This window comes from Ictidomys tridecemlineatus, chromosome 16 (assembly GCF_052094955.1).
Source record: "Ictidomys tridecemlineatus isolate mIctTri1 chromosome 16, mIctTri1.hap1, whole genome shotgun sequence".
NCBI lineage: Eukaryota > Metazoa > Chordata > Mammalia > Rodentia > Sciuridae > Ictidomys > Ictidomys tridecemlineatus.
In genome coordinates, this window is record NC_135492.1 from 729,559 (window position 1) to 749,547 (window position 19,989).

Below are 19,989 nucleotides of genomic sequence, written 5' to 3' on the forward strand. Positions count from 1 at the left end.
AAATTGGAAGAAAAAAAATTTTAAAAAAATTGTAAAAAAAATTAAAAAACAAGAATAAATGAAAATGAAAGAAAAACCCAAGTCAAAATAAAAAAAGAGAGAGAAAAGAAAAAAGAAAAAAACCCCAAAAAACTAATAAATGCAGTCTTAGAGTTTGATTAACTTCTCTTCCAGTAGGTGGCACTGTGCCCACCAGGCCAAGTTTCTCCTGTCAATACTCGGGAACCAATCACTGTGCAGCAGCTCCTCCTCCCATACTGGGTGAGTCTCCAATCCTGCGTGCCTAGGGCCTCCTCTTGTGTCTAGTCACTTCCCCACTTTTCCTCTAGCCAGGCCCCTCTCACGGGTGCCGCTCACCACAATACTGGGTACACACCAGGTCTGCTGCTCCCGGGAGCCCTGTTGTCATGAATGACTGGGCACACTCTTTCAGTTTGCCATTTCCTCAGACCCTAAGTTTGTAGAGCTTGGGGCTGAGATTTATCAGCAAATTTTACTGCCCCTCCGGTAGCCATGCCCCCGGTAGCTGGTGCAAGAGACCTCAGCTGTCAGCACTGGTGGAAGCAGTAGTTCCATGCTTCGGGTCCCACGCCACCTCTAATTCCCTCGGTCTGGCTACCACGCTCATGGGAGAGCTGGGAGGGGCCCTTAAGATTTCCCCGATGTGTGGAGAGGGAAGGCTAGGGGATTACACACCTGCAAGATTCAATGAAGTTATCTCTTCTGCCGCAGTCTGATGACGTCAGTTCTCTGCCATGGTGGTATCTCTTGCAAATGGCGACAGTTTGTTTCCCTTTGCTGGGTGACCAATGCAACGGGTGGGTCCTTACTGTCTCTTCCAAGCCCCATTTCAAACCTGTGGCCGCTACCTATGAAGACTCGGTTGGCATTACCTCTGTAGGATCAGAAGGGCTGACCAGTTGTTTCAGCTGGATGGGTTAGTGTTGAGTCGAAGCTGTTTGTCTGCGGGAAGCAGGCGATCGGGAGCATGAATTCAGCAGATCCAGGCTTGGTGTGTGTTCTGAGAGGCCCAGACTGTTCACCCCAGATCCATGTCAGCTCAGCATTGCCTAGTGATCCTGAGCAAACAGATTTAGGCTGTTTACGACTTCCTATGCCTGCACAGCTGAAGAGGTCAGAGACTTGATCTCTCCGCGCCCGCCGCCATGTTGGAATCCCTAAACTAAGTCTTTTGTAATAAAATTACTATTATAACTCAAATTAAAGGAACTCATGGTATTAAACTTCTGATATCCTTTATGATGTTACAATAACAATCAATTGCAGCATAATTGTCAAGTATGACTTAACAATGTTGTTTTTGTTCTTTATTAAGCAAATTTATATCCATGGAGGCATGACTAATACTGTTTATGATAGCATAGGCGAGTTTCATAGTAGTTTTATAAGCCCATAGAGCTAGTCCAGGTAAACCAAGCAAGGAGAATGTCATAGCGTTAAATTCTGCCTTAGAGAGAAGCTTCACTGAATCATCGCAGTTTTTATCAAGAGGAATAGATCTTTTATGAATAAATTGCACAAGCCTTTGACCTATTAAATACTATTTGGATGGTGTGGACACATTATTTTGCTAAGACAACAATGAATACCATGAGACATTTTTGCAGGTGTATAACAATTTTATGCAAGTGAGTCAAGATATTGTAATGGGTTTATGAAGTCTAGGATCTGGCAGTACTGAATTTACCAGAGCTGGTGTAAAAAACAGAGCAAAATTGATGTTAAGAGCAAAGCATTTACAGAGTTTTGTGTGAGTTTAGCAATCAAAGAAATAAAAAAGTTATCTAGAGTACATTCTAACCCCATTTTAGCCGACACCTCTTGACCTGAGGCTGTTAATGGTTTTATATCTCAACAATTTAAGTATCTTGGGGTTCTCTTTTAATGTTTCTCCTCTTTTGAGGAGAATGATTATTCTCTTGTTTGCATTAACTTTTATCTTCTAGGGTTAAATGAAACTTAGAAATCAGCTTGTGAAGTCACTGATATACATTTGTAATTGCTATTTTTCAAGCATGAAGCTAGAGTCAAAACAGGACATGTTGGCATAAGTGAAGCAGTCTATGCTTTTCCCCACGTGAGCAAAGGCATAGGAGCTTGTCATGCTGGTCAGGTGGAACCTCATATATTACATAATTTAATTGGTAATGGCTGTTTGAGAATCAAATGTCTATTCAATGCAGATGACCAATTTTGAGTATTAACTTTATGTTGTACATTGAGCACATTAACTGTAAATAAAACAATATTTAATGCATATTAATATAATAGAGGCTAGATCTTTGTTTCTGTTTTAAAAGGCAATTATTAGGATACAATTTTCTCACTCAACAAAAGCTTATCCAAAAGAATTATGAGAAATTTCATGATTTAAAACTATATCTCATTGATTAAAAATTGTGCAAAAGGATGAGATGTAAAGGCAGGAGCATTATCCATCTTTAAACAAATAGGACCTCTAGTAGCAGCTCATGCTTGGTTTCTTTCCATGCTCTCTGCTGGAACTTACTTGACATTTTCTATTTTAGATTCAACTCTGTTATTCAATTTTTTCTTTTGTTTTGTGTTTTGCAATAATGCATTAGTAATCATAAATATTTTGAAGTAAATAAATCATTATACTTCTACTTTGTAATTTTTAATATTTTTAATTTGATTAGTTATATAATTTCTTGATCATTGTTTTTTTTATTGTGGCATGCTTGGATTCCTATATCTATCTATCTATCTATCTATCTATCTATCTATCTATCTATATATATATATATATATATATATATATAGAGAGAGAGAGAGAGAGAGAGAGAGAGAGAGAGTCTTTGACTAAAATATCAACCCTACAGAAAATACAGTGTGTGTGTGTATATACACACACACACACACACACACACACACACACACACACACATATATATATATATATATATCCATATCCCACTTCTTTTTATATATCCTATTGATTTTTAATTTTTACAATATTTTACAAGTTGCTTAGACTTGTCTTAAACTTGGTACTACTTGATAAGCCTCTCCCATATTTGCAGAATTTCAGATTTGCACACTAGAAATGCCCCTCTCATTTTTTCTTAAAAAATTATTCACATAAACATTGTGCCAATTGATGTTAATATTTTTCAATTTCACTCTTTAAACTTTTTTTAAATAGTTATTTAGTATTCTTTGAGTAATTCATAACTGTCAGTATCCTAATGTTAAAATCTTGATGTTTTATTTTTGTTTTTTATCACTTGAATTTAGCCATGCTTCTCTTTGCTTATATTTGCTGTACTAATTTTTATTTGTTCATTAAAGGAGCCATCAGTAGATTATATACTCCATTTTGGGGGAAAAAGTATAAATTTTTAAATAAAATAAAATAGGCAAAAACAGTGCAGCATCCTTGTAATATTTGCTAATTGGGAGGTCATGCAAAAGTACGTCATGTTTGAGGGAAGTAACAGAAATTTAGAAACAGCATTGCTCAAATAATCTTAAAAAGACTTGTGTTGTAGTTTGTGATATAGAATTTTGGGGTAATCTCAAGCATTACACATGAAACATTAAAAGTTGGATGACCTAAAGTTCCAGAATTGCCAGTACTAATTATGTGTTCATAAACAATTAAATCAGAAAATTGAAGAGATATCTCTGCTTTTCTGTTTAGTGCCAACATTTTTCTCAATATTAAAGCTAGGGACTCAATGTGTGTGCCCATCATTGTCAAATGTTTAAAAATATGTACTTATATACTATTATTATTTAGTGATAGAATATTTTGTCCCTTAAAGTGTTATAAGAAATTTATGCAGGTCTTTGAATTAAGTGAATGGTGGCATGCAGATATTAAGTTATAGTAGCATTTGATTCACATATGGAAGTCAGAAATTTAGTGAGCAAAATTTTGCTCACCAGGTACTGTGTTTTGTGTAGTGTTTATATTATAGTAAAAGTCTCCATATTTTTATTTTATTGAGCATAATAGGGTCAAGAGTTTTATTTTACCACATAGTGAGTGCATTATGTTTTTCATAAATACTAGTAGAAGGAATACAATACCTTGTAAGAACAAAATTGATAATTATAAGAAATAATGATTTTTAATTCATTATATTTAGTCATTTTACCTTGTATATATAGTATAAAATATCATGATATATTTATAAATAAACAAAGTTGTATTTGTAAATAAAGGAAATTCTCATATCACATGAATGTAAAAGTATGAAAATCAATTTATTATACTTGATTGTCATGTGTTAAATTCATCCAAATATTATGGCCATAGGCTATGCAAGGTTTTTTTAGTCTTTTAAAATGTTTTTACAAAAAACTTTATAGACATATATGTGTATATTTCTTAGTAAATTTTTTGTTCATATTTCTTTTTAAGAGTTCATTGCTGCTTTACACTTGTTGAATATTTATGGTATTATCATTCAAAATCTACTAGTTATTTTCATGTCTCTATGTCATGGTAGACAAAAACCATTTTTGGACACTCTTTGAAAAAGCCAGAAATGTTTGTATATGTTTTACATTTCTCTTATTCTACTGACAGTGAAGAGAGCTGGTAGCTATTTCCTAAATTCCCAATACTATCTTAAGAAAGACAAAAGGCTGTTAATGATTCTTTTCTACACTTTATTATATTACTCTTCTTAATGATGTACTCCTCTTGGATACTGTGGTCTCTACAAGAATTATTGTCCAGGTAATTTTTTCTGTACATTTTTATTGAACTAATATATTTTTTGGATTTATGGTGACTTTGGACTTACTAATCTGCTATACTCCTCATGTACTTATTTTACCTTAATTTCATGTTATGTATGAGAAATATATTTATCCCAGTCTAATAGGCATTGTTTTTTTTATTTATGTTTATTTCAGCCATGACTCCTAATCATATCCAAGAATATTCAGCAGAAAAGGGCTTAAAACATATATTACATGAAGTGATAAGTGCAAAATATGGAAGTTGTGATCTTGCCTATTTACCACAAAAGAAAATATGGAAAAATACAAGTGAGAGTGAACACCAGAAATCATATAAAAAATCAGGCCTTGTTCATCACCAGAAAATGTATACTGGAGAGAATCCCTACGAATATAAAGAATGTTGCAAAGCTATTAGTAAAAAAGAAAATCTTATTTACCACAGAGGAACCCACACTGGAGAGAAGCCCTACAAATGTAATGATTGTGGCAAAGCTTTTGGTCACAAATCAAACCTTATTCGGCACAGCAGAACTCACACTGGAGAGAAGCCCTACAAATGTAAAGAATGTGCCAAAGCTTTTGGTCAAAAATCACACCTTATTTACCACAGCAGAACTCACACTGGAGAGATGCCCTACAAATGTAAGGATTGTGGCAAAGCTTTTGGTAAAAAATCAGACCTTATTTACCACAGCAAAACTCACACTGTAGAGAAGCCCTACAAATGTAAAGATTGTGGCAAAGCTTTCGGTCAAAAATCACACCTTATTTGCCACAGCAGAACACACACTGGAGAGAAGCCCTACAAATGTAAAGAATGTGGCAAAGCTTTTGGTCAAAAATCACACCTTATTTGCCACAGGAGAACTCACACTGGAGAGAAGCCCTACAAATGTAAAGATTGTGGCAAAGCTTTTGGTCACAAATCAGTCCTTATTTACCACAGTAGAACTCACACTGGAGAGAAGCCCTACAAATGTAAAGTTTGTGGCAAAGCTTTTGGTCAAAAATCACACCTTATTTACCACAACAGAACACACACTGGAGAGAAGCCATACAAATGTAAAGATTGTGGCAAACCTTTTGGTAAAAAATCACACCTTATTTACCACAGCAGAACTCACACTGGAGAGAAGCCCTACAAATGTAAAGATTATGGCAAAGCTCATGGTCAAAAAATCAAACCTTATTTGGCACAGAAGAACTCACACTGGAGAGAAGCCCTACAAATGTAAAGATTGTGGCAAAGATTTTGGTAACAAATCACACCTTATTTGCCACAGCAGAACACACACTGTAGAGAATCCCTACAAATGTAAAGAATGTGGCATAGCTTTTGGTGAAAAATTACACCTTATTCACCACAGGAGAACTCACACTAGAGAGAAGCCCTACAAATGTAAAGATTGTGGCAAAGCTTTTGTTGAAATTCATACCTTACTTGCCTCATCAGAACTCACACTGGAGAGAAGCCCTACAATTGTAAAGAATGTGGCAAAACTTTTGATCAAAAATCACTCCTAATTTGGCACAGCAGAACTCACATTGGAGAGAAGCCCTACAAATGTAAAGATTGTGGCAAAGCTTTTGGTCGAAAATCAGACCTTATTTACCACAGCAGAACTCACTTTGGAGAGAAGCCCTACAAATGTACAGAATGTGGCAAAGCTTTTGGTGACACATCAAACCTTATTCGCGAGAGCAGAAATCACAGTGGAGAGATGCCCTACAAATGTAAAGAATGTGGCAAAGCTTTTGGTCAAAAATCGACCTTCTTCACCACAGCAGAACTCACTGGAGAGAAGCCCTACAAATGTAAAGAATGTGGCAAAGCTTTTACTCAAAATCAGGCTTTATTTTCCACAGAAGAACTCACACTAGATAGAAGCCTTACAAATGTAAACAATGTGGCAATGCGTTCTGTCAAATATCACAACTTATTTGCCACAACAGAACTCACACTGGAGAGAATCCTCACAAACGCAACGTTAGTGACAAAGTTTTTACTCAAATATTACACCTTATTTGCCACAGGAGAATTTACATTGGAGATAAACCTTAAAAATATAAATAATGTGGCAAATCTTTTAGCAATAAAACAGGTCTTATTCGCCACAACAGAACTCACACTTGAGATTAGCCCTACAAAAGTGAATAATGTGTAAAAGCTTTTAATAAAAAATAAAACTTTTCACCACAGCAGAAGACATCCTGATGAATTTGAAATGTGAATAAAGTAATAATACTTTTAAAGAAAGACTAAACCTTGGGGCTGGGGTTGTGGTTCCATGGTAGAGTGCTAGCCTTGCATATTTGATATCCTGGGTTCGATCCTCAGCACAAAATAAAAATACATAAGTGAAATTAAGGTATTGTGTCCAAATACAACTAAAGAATAAGCATTAAAAAAAGAAAGACTAAACCTTATTAACAACAGAATTTATACAGAAAAGAACCCCTACAAATTGAAACAATGCAGCAAAGCTTTTAATAAGAAATCAATTCTTTTCACCACTAGGCTACTTATTCTGGAAAGAAGACATCTAAATGTAGAGAATGTAGAAACATTTTAAATTATATATCATATATTACTAGGCATCAGAGAAAACGCACTGGAGAGAAGCTCTACAAATGAGACCATTGTACCATTACTCTAAGAAAGGGACAACATTTAATCCTCACCTCAATAACCATAGCGTAGAGAAAATTTTGAAATGTGAAAATTGACAATGTGACAATGCCTTTAACATGTATTCAGCAATACTCAGCACCTGTGGATACATACTGGTGAGAGAAAATACAAATGGAAAAAAAAATGCTACATGTTTCTTAAACACTGCTTATTTTTGGAGAATTCATTGTGCCCAGAAACTCTAAAAAGTTAAATAATATTTCCGAAATGTATTTAAATTTTAAATTCTTTGAACATCTGAAAACTCATACTAGTGAACATTGAACAGATTTTGTCAAAAATGTATGCCTTATATAACAATGAAACATTTATAATCAATGTGAGAGTATAGTAAAGTTATTATATATATATTACACCTTGATGTATATGAGTGTCAGTAAAATACAGAACTCATTTAAGTTTAGAAAACAAGTAGTTGTCTTTAAATTTTGCTTAAATTTATTAAGCATTATCAAGTTATTTTGTAGAAATATCAGTCATAAATATCATATATGTATAGTGAAGAAACCTCATCCTTCAAAGAATATAATTGTTTTTCTAAATCAAAAATTACTATTTTCACTTTTGAATACTGAGAAAAGATTTATATGAAATCTATTTTTGATGTTTCACACTCAAGTGTAATATTTTAAACTTTATTTTTTTGTATTTCAGTTTAAGTTTAGCCACATTCCTAAGACCTCTCTCCACTTTTTCAAATTTTGAGATTGTCTTGCTAAGTTGCTTGAAACCACACTAAGTTTTTGAGGCTGAATATAATTTCTGAAGTTACTCAGCTTCCAGTTTGCTTGGTTTACAAGCATGGACCATCATGCCAGGTTTACAGTGCATTTTTTAACCTATATTTACCTTATGTATGCAATATGTCTTTATAACTGAATATTTGTTTATGTGTTAACACTCATGTATTGCATCCTGTTGTTTACTGACAGACATCATGGTGTTCCACTTGACCTAATGTTCTATGTAACAGTGAAACATATTGTTGAGCGAATAATACTCTAGCATCTGTTAATACTTTTACACATTTTAATAGCAGTTGAAAAAATATGCTGATAATGTCTTGAGATAAACTGGCACCTTTGATATTCAGCTACATTTTTGAATTGGTCCCAGCTGAGTCATTAGCATGGAACAGGAATGTGAATAGGGTATTTCCTGGGCTTATTGTTTTGGGGTCAGCTGCTTCATCAGGGTGGGGGATCTGAAACCAGGCAGGTGGAAGTAGTTTTGTGTGTGTTCCTTTGCTCTGGCTGAGGTCAATAATTTAAAATGACGAAAGATTTAGAGTAATGTGCTTGGACTTATTTTCCATACACTTCACAGTTTACATCAAGGACAAGCACCAGCTAGAATTTATCTCAACACCCCGTTACATACAAAATATAGGTTGATATTTAATATGTTGGAAGTTTAATCAAGGTTTATTAATAAGAGAACCAGCTGGTCTAGATAAATGTAAAGAACCGCCAAGTCCTATGTTTTCAGAACAAAAAGGAATGTTAGCTATATAGGCATGCAGAAGAATTTTTTTCTTTGTTATTTGTTATATATATAAAGCACATAGAGGAAAAAGGAGACCAGGATGGGAAATATAATTACTGGCAGGACTATGAAACATCAAAAAATAGAATCTAGATTTAATAAAAGAAAAATTTGACATATTGTATTTGGAGATGTGGATGATATGAGTGCCCATGATAAGAATGTTGTAAGCTTCTGAAAGAAAATTGACATGGTGAAAAAAGCTTATATAACCTACATCCTTACTTAAGCCATTTTCTTCCCCCAAAATAAGCAATGCTAGTTAAACCACTGCTTGATTCTACTGCTGAATACTGAATAAAGAAAAGATTGCCAATGAGAGGGTTGCTTCTTATCTTCCACCTTTGTCAGGTTTGTGTCATTTATGCTAATGTTAATAAATCTAAAATTATACAAACAGTAATGACATTTCAGCCCATTTGAAATTTGTCAATGAATTCCTCATCATTTTGATGGAGGGTCACAGCAGGCCTAGCAGGTGCCCTGGAGAAGATTTCGACCTAGATGGCAGCATTAGAACCTTATTTTCCTCCATCTGAAATTAATTAATATCTTGATATGACTTTCTGGCTGGAGCAAGAAAACAGCAATCATTTAAGAAGAGTCAGCTCAGAAATGTGTAAAACCCAGCTGGGCACTAGGGTTCAGTAGTTGACTGGTCAGAAATATCTGCAGTGGCCTCAAAATGGCAGCCTTGCACATAGATCAATCTTGGTGCTTGCCGGGTTTCCAGGTAAGTCACATGGATCCCAGGCATTGGGAACTCACCTGTCTTCCTACAAAACCTGCAAAGCCACTGCCCTGGTGTTCATTCTTAACAGAAGCTGAACACTGCTTTTCAAGGTGAATAAATAAATAAATAAATAACAGTACCATGACTGCTCACCCCAGCCTGATTGTTTCAATGTTAATAGAGTTGATCTGTTTCAAAACTGAGCTAAGTGGGGCTGGGCTTGTGGCTCTGGTTTCGATCCTCATCATCACATTAGATAAATAAGTAAATATATTGGGTTCATCCACAAGTAAAATATATATTTTAAAAAAGAAAAGGCTCAGTGTTCTGTCTTGCTCCTCAAGTTTCCGTGGTGCAAAAAGTCACATAATCCAGAGAAGACTTATCATTAAGAGAGACTCAGGAAGGAGCGGGCAGGGGCTGCCAGCAGGATGAAGTCCACAGCTGAGGAGGGTCTGGTTCCTGGCGCTCAGGACTTTCTAGAGGGAAGAAAAGGACCCCAGGGCCTGGGGCCCCCTAGTCCACTACCTTCCTGGGAACCGCACCCCAGTGCCATCTGGGTTTTCTGTCAGCCCGACTGGACAGGTTTCTGGAGGGTTTCTCGAGGTCCCCAGTCCCTGCGAAGGCAGTGTTCCCCTCTCGGTTTTTCTTTTACCTGTAGCTCATCTGATCTAGGATTAGACACCAGGAGAGCAAGTTCCCTGGGAGTCGGAGCTCGCCCACACCGGCGCGGGAAAACAGGCCCCAGGGCAGCAGAGCCTGGCAGGAGGGGAGGCCGGAGCTCCTGGACCACCTCTGCAGCGAGGGCGGAGGCCTGTAGTAACTGTGGGCTGCGCTCCAATCTCCATGCACCAGGACTCGTCTCCCAGATCGCTGGGCTCTGCAGGTTCCAGGGCTTGGTGGTGTCTCTGATGCTCTGATCTAGGGCTCTTATCTGTCGCTCTTCATCACTATGAAGGGACTAGTGTCTGAGCCCACATTCCTGGGGGCTGTGCGGTGCCACGTGCTTTGTGCCTTGGAAGCGGGGCTGCCCAGCTTCCAGAAAGGACCAGAGCACAGCGTCTGCTACAGGGACTCTGAAAGTGCCTCATTGGGGAAACCGACTCCAGTATGGAGCTCCTCTGGACCTGAAGGGATCTCAGGGGACATGTGAGTTGCGGACAGCCAGCAGAATGTGGGTTTTGCGAGGAATTTATAGCCTGTAGGCCTGGCGACAGCAAAGAAGCCTCCCAGTTTATCTTCTGGGCTGGCCAGTCAGGCACTGTCATTTAGGGCCACCTGGGGCCACCTGTGGGAGGTCAAAAGGATGAAAACAACACCTCCAGTCTCGGGATGGCAGAGTCTAACAGAGGGGCATTTTCTAAAAGATATGAAGAGATGGAAAATGGTCAAAACTAGTGTATTTTAAACTTGATATGAAAGCTTGCAAAATTTTGGCACCATACAGTTTTGTACCTAGTGCCTAAAGAAATATTAGATCATTGACTCCCTTCTACCCTTTTACTTTTTGTTTTTATTTTATTTTAGCAAAGAATCAGTTTTGCCAGCATTTTCCTCAGAAGCTGAGCATTACCCACAGCAGGGATTACAAATTTACAGTTCTCAGGTTCATTTTGACTTCAAGTCTGTGCTCTAGCACTTCTGAATGTAGAGGAAAAAATTCCTTGATTTATTTTCTTTTTTTTTTAAAGAGAGAGTGAGAGAGGACAGAGAGAGAGAGAGAGAGAGAGAGAGAGAGAGAGAGAGAGAGAATATTTGAATATTTATTTTTTAGTTCTCGGCGGACACAACAGCTTTGTTGGTATGTGGTGCTGAGGATCGAACCCGGGCCACACGCATGCCAGGCAAGCACGCTACCGCTCGAGCCACATCCCCAGCCCTCCTTGCTTTATTTTCTATGTGTGATTCCTTCCCTTGTCATCAAGGACCCTGTGATTTTTGTTTATTGGTTTCATAAGCATCTATCTAAATATACTTTTTGTATGAAATACTCCCAGTTGCCACAGGGTGTAGTTTGGGAATTAGAAAATGCTGTCTGAGAAAACTGCTAGTGGCTTCATTTTCCAAGAATGTAAGTCATTTTCTTTCTGTGATCTCAGGGAGTTGATATTTCACAGCATCAGAACTTTGAGGGGAAAATTTTCTGCAATACATCTGTAATTAAAAAGGCTTTTGGGTTTTCTTCCTAAGAGCAGTGTATAAATTTAAGCCAAGCAATGTTAAAGGATAACTTTTTCAGCATTCAGGGCATTATAAGACTACTGTACAAATAAATTTTAACAACCAAGACCTACAAATGGTCTGCAGGATGTAGAGTGGGAAAGGGGAGAAGACCAAAATCGGGGAGGAAAACAGATGACTTTGCTTTTGTCCTTCGTAGTATAAAACTTGTAGCACTTATCATTTTTTGGAATTTAGTTTTGGGAAATAAAAGGTTTATGTTTAAAAGAAAATACTTCACAATATGAGACAGTTCACATTTTAATGCCTTTTGAGTATGTTTGGAAACATATTGGATTCATATTTTATATTAAAATGGACTTTTGGTAGGATTATTAGATGTAAAGGGTCCCTGAGGGGATATCTAATATCAGGTTATCTGCAAGATATCTTCTTCAGAAAGCAGACTGGCTATAATAAGAACTAACCCACCCTTCCATATCTCCCTTTGAATTGCTTGTAAGAATCCCTGAGATTTGACATTGATAGGACACAGTAATCAGCAGTTTTTGCAGTGATCAAAACATTTTAGGGGACAGGAAATCTTTCTCTATATACAGTCCCTCCTTTTGGTAGGTATCAGGAGTAAGTACACTATTTGAACATGCAAATTTAAGATGTCACTTGTTCTACAGGAAAATGCCTGAAAATAACATGGGCTATGATACAGACACTGCTTTTGAAAAGAAATTTCAGTGTACCAGTTAACAGCTTCTTAAAACTATCATTAGACTGAGCAAGCTGAATTAGGGGTGAATTAGAGGTTTTTCTAGATTCTGGATCCTGTTTCCATCTTTAACTATGTTTATAAATCTTTTGGATTTCAGAACTTATGACATAATAGACTGTGTACCCTTTTGTGGCAGATACTTGGAATGAGAGTTTCAAACAGAATTGTTCTGACTGAGCTGTCAGTTTTAGAGTTTAATGCAAATGAATTCTGTCTCACAACTAACTTTTTTGATAAAGGAATTCTTTTTGTGGTTTTCAACTTGAATATTGAACATTTTAATTTCCAAAGATGTGTCTTTTTTATAAAACCTGCAGACAATTATTTTATTACATGGAAGCCAGTACCAAGAAAAAATTAATTCAAACCAGATGTAAAAGTGTATGTGAATTTTAAATTTGGATAATATCAACAAGTTTTATTTTTGTTGATAAGGCTGCCTGGATGCCAGATGGCACTCACAAATTATCCCTTAGGTTGTATTCTTAATTGATAACCAAATTCATGGGCATTCTCTAAAACCATTTTACCATTGTTTTAAGTCATTACAGGGTAGAAAGTGGAGAGATGATTTTTTCTATTATTCGTTAATACATACTACATAATGCTCTAGTTTGTTTGATGAAGCCTGTTTCTCAAGTGGGAAAATAAGTTATTTAATATTTTGTGTCTCTATGGGTAACATTAAATGATGCATAATAATATAGAGACTTTCTTTTTAATTATGTGCAATTTCAACTTTTTTCCTTTACAGAAAAAAAAAAGATTTACTCTTCAATGGAATTCTGCTGCAATAGAGTTTGTGGTTTTGGGTGAAGCAATTGGTTCTTGTATGAAGGCCCTCATTCCTCTATGGCCTTCTTACCCCTGAAAACAAACAACAGACACAACTTATAAGAAAAGATAGTGTATTTTTCAATCTCTATCCCTAACATTGGAATTTTAAATTGTATTTGTGGCATACTTACAGTTACATATTTTTAGAAAGTCTTTGTATGAATACACACACACACACACACACATTTTGAGAGTTTGCTACATTGTGATTGTGTTTAAAACTGTAGGGAAGGAATTATGATAATGAAATTTTAGTTAATATATATCCTTTCTAAACCTAAGCAAGGAAAATAGTATTGTGAGCCTCTGTGGTTAAGTTTCAATGTATGGGGTAGTCTATTTAAATTGTACCTTTTCCTGGGGTAGAATACTGGGCATTCCGTTGAAAGGAAAATTTAAACTTAGCATGATAAGTATTTAAAAAAAGGCTGAGGTAGGGAAAACTTTTAATTTAGATGTCGGAATTAAAGATTGAGATCTTCTTTAGTTGAGAAAAAAGGACTAAATGATTGGAATTCAGCTGCCTATAAGCATGGACTATGTCTCTGGTTGATATTTGCCTTGGAGACCTTGTCTGCTTCAGTGTTGTGTTGAATCACTACTTTGATGTTAAATAATGTACAGAGACTGGGTGCCTATTCCTGTCCCCTACCTCTAGTAAAAGCTAGTTTCTGTTTCAAAGATTAGGAACATATGTTGTCTAAGAGCTAAAGAGGAAATAAATACAAATATTTAATTAGTCCCCCAGCATTTGGGGAAGCTACCAATGCCTCCCTCCTATGCTGTGGGACCAAAGGGACTCTACAGCAATAACAGCTGAAGTTATTAAAAAGTTTTGAGTAAAAATGAGTTATCTGTATTTCTCATTATCTTATGTAATTTAGTGTATTATCTTATGTAATTTTCTGATGCAAGTTTGTATACTTTCACTTTTTATATGAATCATATTGAGCTATCATGCAGTATACCATATTGATCAAAAAGGGACTACAGAATACTGAGAATGGCAAAGAATTAATTGATCTGACAGTTGGTCATATTACCTTATCAAGATAAGAATCTTCTAAACAAATTCCCAGCTGAACCGACTATAGACCTAAAGAGAAGGCAGAGTTTTATAGCATTTTCTTGAATGGCTTTCCCCATCTATGGCCTTACCAGTAGAGGTCAGTCTCTACAGCAGGAAACTTGGTATAGAGATTGGGTCATTACTGAGGTCCTTGTATTAATGTGGTGATAGTTGGTATGATTTTTAGACCCTTAGTATTCCAGGTATTTTCAGATTTTTTCCTGTTTTTTATTTTTTTTAATTTAAAACAACACTTTATATAGCCATAGTTATATGTGAGAGAAGAATTCATTTTAAGAATGAATTCTGGAAGAAGATTATAAGAAATAAATTGAAGATAAACGGTTAGCTTCCTAGGTGGTTCTCTTTCTGGTAACATTAAATAATGCATAATGAATTTTCTCCCCACAGGTAGCAGCACTTGTGGTATACCACTTCAGTAAATTATTTCTTTTTCTTCTTCTTCTTCTTCTTCTTCTTCTTCTTCTTCTTCTTCTTCTTCTTCTTCTTCTTCATCTTCATGAGGGTGGGCACTCCTACTAATTTTATTTCTTCAAATTTGTTCTTGATTTATTACATATAGCCAGAAAAATACACATACAGAACAAAGTGATCACATTTGGGAATTAGTATCCAATTCAAGGAACAAAAAACCTCACTGTATAGTCATAGTCCTTGTCCCAAGGTAACTACTATTCTGCTAATGTCATAGGTTAATCTGTTGTTGGACTGAATTTAAATTCATTCAAACCCTAAATGTCATTTTTTTGTGTCTTCTTTAGCTCAATATAATGCAATGTCATATGTCCAAATTGATAAAAATAGCAACAATTCTTTTTTATTTATGTGGGAGAATATGCCCAATTTATTTATTTATTCAGCTGATTAACATTTGGGGAGTTTGGGGCTAATATGCCTATTGTATGCCTATTGTACCTCATATATTTCATCTGCTAGAGACCCAACACTTGCTTCCTGGATCTGATCTACCATTAAGCAACTGGCATAGTCTGTACAATATTTTGCAGGTGAGAGAGACCTGAGCCCTGATATATTAGTGTTGACGGTTTGGGGAGCAGGGAGCATCTATGGCAATCAAAAAATATATAGAACTCAGTGTCCACAATCCTATTAGAATGTACCCCTATGAAGAGTTAAGATATGATGGGATGCATTTTTTGTAAACTTAAAAAAGGCTTCTAATTGAACTGTGTGTTTATAAGAACCCAGCAAGTTTAACTGTCAAGGACTAGTAGAAGCAAAGGCCTTAGTCCCTGGCTATGTAAAAAAAGTGGCAGGAGTAGCACTGATGACTTGTAGAAATGACCTAAGGACAATGTCCAGGTGCTAGGGCCATGGTATGAGTGGTTTCTATTTATGTGACAGAAATAACTGTCAAAAAGCTAAATATTGTGGTCACACATGTAATTCCACCTGCTCAGGAGGCTGAGGCTGGAAGAACATGTGTTCAAAGCCATCCTCAGTAAAAGTGAAGTTCTAAGCAACTCATTTGTACCACACTTCTATATAAAACACAAAGCAGTTCTAGAGATATGGCATAGGAGTTAAGTGCCTGATTTCAATCCCCATTACCAACAAAACAAAACAAAACAAAACAAATGAACAACAACAACAACAACAACAATAAGAAAAAAACTGACAAAAATATATTAGAGACTTAAACAATTAGAAAATTGTAAGACAAACAAGGAGCCTATAAAGCCAGAGCACAACAAGTAGAGGAGGATCTCTGTATTTTGAAAATACCCATCAACTTTCCTCACAGTGTTGATAGAGTCATGGAAGGAATAAGAGGATAATGGCAAGCAAATCCAGTAAATGGTGATGCATTAAATGACACAAGAGCAGCCAATGGCTCCAGTGAACTACTGGCAGAGCTGGCGCAGGTACCAACTTCCATTACATTTTACCTATCAAGCAGAATTTGTGTACTTATGACTATAAGTTAAACATGGGGCAAGAGATCCCCTGAATGGTTTGTTTTTAATGTGTGTATGGTTTATTGATGTATAGCATTCTGTGTAGGCCCTGAAAATGAAAAAGTTAGCACTGCTCTTTACAGCAGAAGTTGTAAAATACTCAATTCCATAAGGTTTTTATAGGGCCAAATGTGACTGAGTGTGTTACATGGTGTCAGGGATTCCAGAGGGCTATGGATTTAGTAGACAGCCAAAGTCATAAACATACTTATTCAGTGTATATACTCAAGGTCATAACCATTTTCTTGAGTTTATGTACTTACTTATGTAAAATGTTGGCAATGTGACTTCTTTGTCTGACCTGCAGTTAAAAAAAAATTTCTACGGAATAATTTAGGGGACTGAAGGGTAGAAGCTAGAGGCTGGCAAGAGACAACTGCTGCCTTCAAATGAAGCAACTCTACCATTGCACCTGCTCTTCACGTCTTCTTTAAACTCTGGAGCCCTAGACCTTTTTTACTGGGTCTCAGCCCCTGCACAGCAGCCAAAGACCTGAAAACCATTTGTAATTTGAGGCCAATACAAATCCTCTGATTTAAAGCAAGTTCCAAGGAGTATCATGATTTTTTTGTATGTTGTTATTGTAGTATTGTAGTTATACTTCCAGATGATATTCTTTTTTATAGTTTTTTTTAATATTTATTTTTTTAGTTATAGGTAGACACAATGTCTTTATATTATATTAATGTGGTGCTGAGGTTCAAACCATTCTACCTCTGAGCCACAACCTCAGCCCAAGATGATATTCTTATAGTGAAGATTTGTGTAGCATTTGTTTTATAGATCACAAACATTGCCATATTTACTTCTTTCTTCATTTTCTTTTGTGGAATTTCATATTTCAATTTGAAAAACTTTTCTTTTTGGACTAGGGATTTATCTCAGGGCACTTGAACACTGAGTCATATCTGAAGACCAATTTTTTTATTTTATTTAAAGACAGATTCTCAATGAGTTTCTTAGCACCTCACTCTTGCTGAGACTGGCTTTGAATTTACAATTCTGTTGCCTCAGCCTCCAGTACCACTGAAGTTTCAAGCATGTGCCCCTGCACCCAGCTTCCATTTACAAGAATGTTGAAACACAGATACAGTCTTCTGGTTGCATTATCCATAGCATGTTGCATTATTAACATGCCTGTAATATGACATATCCATTTTAAAAATTCTTCTCTGATGAGAAATTTAAATATATTTTTGTTTCTTAATTCCTTCAATTCAGTTCTCAGCCTTTTTCCTAGTTTACTTCAAGTTCATGCTAGAAGTTTTGTAAGTCTTTGCTCAAACATATTATTCCCATGTGGGTGGGGGGCATAAAACAGTATGAGATAAATGAAAAATTTGTTTTTATTTATGTTTAAAAAATATTGAGTATTTAATTCAGGGATGTTTAACTACTGAGCTATATCCCCAGTTTTTTTGTGTTTGTTTGTGTGTATGTGAGTGTGTGTGTGTGTGTGTGTGTGTGTGTGTGTGTGTGTGTGAGAGAGAGAGAGAGAGAGAGAGAGAGAGAGAGAGAGAGAGAGAGAGAGACTGTGTGCTTCATCTGGGTATTGAACCCAGGGCCCTGTGCACATGAGGCAAGCACTATAATAATGTTGCTCTCTTCCCACCCCTTTTTGTCTGTTCTCTTTTTTTCACAAGTTTTAAAATTTCTTTCTTTTTTTAAATAAATTTTGAAACAAGATCTTCTGAGGCTCTTAGAGTATTTCTACACTGATAAGACCAGAGAAAATTGCCACCAAAACTGTACTTTTGTGATTTTTCTCTTTTTAAACTCTGCCCTAACATCAGTAGGGGCCACTATCCTTTGTAATGGAGTGAGCCCTGGCTAGTAATAAAGGCTTCCTATTGGAATACTGCTGACCATCTGTAGACTATTTTATTATTAAGGGATTTACTCAGTTAGCGGGAAATAACAGAACAAAATTGATATCATCATACCCTGATGATAAAATATCTTTTGATACATTCAAATACATCTGAATCTCTATGTAAGCAGAGGCCCCCAAAGGTGTCAAATACTGAGAATAAGGTAGAGATGCAGGGTGCTGCAAAGAAGAAAAGTAATGACCCCACACCTCATCTCCATTCATAGAAGGAAGCAGGAATTCCAGGAAGCAGAAATTCTCAAGGCCTCCCATGTTTAATTAGGGCAAAGAGAAGCAGGATGCATTTTAGTGAATTAGTAAGAGTCCTGATAGATTTATTTATTGTCAAGTCTATAAAGTTTTTTGCAAAATGATAAAATCTGAAATTAGCTTTCTTGGACTCACAATGAATGCCATTTTTTTTCTTTAAAGAGAGAGACCATTGAGAGTCTCTCTCTCTCTCTCTCTCTCTCTCTCTCTCTCTCTCTCTCTCTCTCTCTCTTTCCTTCCTTCCCTCCCTCCCTCCCCCCTCCCTCTCTTTTAATACACAAATCTTTCTATATATAATTTCTTTATGTATTATGTAATAATAGCCAACAATTATTGACTTTTTTACTATATGGCAAAGACCAGGCCAGTTGTTTTATGTGCACCATTTTATTTAATAATTGAATGGACTATTCTAAAAAAAATTGGCAGTTATTTTTTTAATCATAAGACCATAGCCTCCTGCATCATTGTGTAGGATATATATATATATATATATATATATATATATATATATATATATGCCAATTTCAAAAATTTTACATAATGTATACATACTGAAAAACAAATATTTATGACCTTCAATACATATACTGAATCAGGGTGTTTATTACCTTGAGCACATAATAAACCCAAACTGCTAGAAGCATCACCAAGACAACATATGTATACCCATCCTGGGTCTCCCTATCAATCTACATTTTTAGGATCCCTCATCATAAAATCCAAACCTCTGAGATATTCTGTAATAATCCATTAGCAAGAAGTTCAGAGCTCTGCATCTCCCATCCAAAACAATATATGCTGCAAAGTCATGTGACCAGAACATAAGGTCCCTGCCTAGGATTACTAAAAGTCACCTCCAGATGGTACCCAGACAAGCTCATCATTCATGCAAATGATCATTGGTCAGTTGCTGTGTGGCTGCAACTTTAGAAAGTGTATGTGCTGAAACCATACTAATATTTTTTTAGTTATCTAGAATACATATACAACTAAATATGTTACATACTCATCACTGTCCTGCTGTTAACAAACAAAATGTCATGTGATTATGCATCACAATATTATATATCTGATACTTTTTATTCACTAGAAATAGCTCCTGCAGTCTATGACTTAAGGATTGTGCTGTATGTTCTCTCAAAGCAATTATCTGCATCTTAGTCACCATAGATGAATTTTAAAAAAGAAAAAAAGAAAGTACCTCATCCTTGGGAGTAACTAGACTTAAAGGCAGGCACCATTAGGTGAGTTTGTATACTCAACTTTAATATTGATATAAA

The 19,989-nt window shown here is 36.0% G+C and overlaps 1 protein-coding gene across 1 annotated transcript; it reads left to right on the plus strand.

Annotated features, from left to right (window-relative positions):
* The first annotated feature begins 5,027 nt into the window (after window positions 1–5,027).
* LOC144371442 (uncharacterized) lies at window positions 5,028–7,599 on the plus strand. Its single transcript, XM_078033758.1, is given in 3 exon segments — window positions 5,028–5,915; window positions 5,917–6,108; window positions 6,192–7,599. Coding segments are annotated over 3 exon segments (1,719 nt in total). The 5' UTR covers window positions 5,028–5,102; the 3' UTR covers window positions 6,906–7,599.
* Window positions 7,600–19,989: the final 12,390 nt, after the last annotated feature.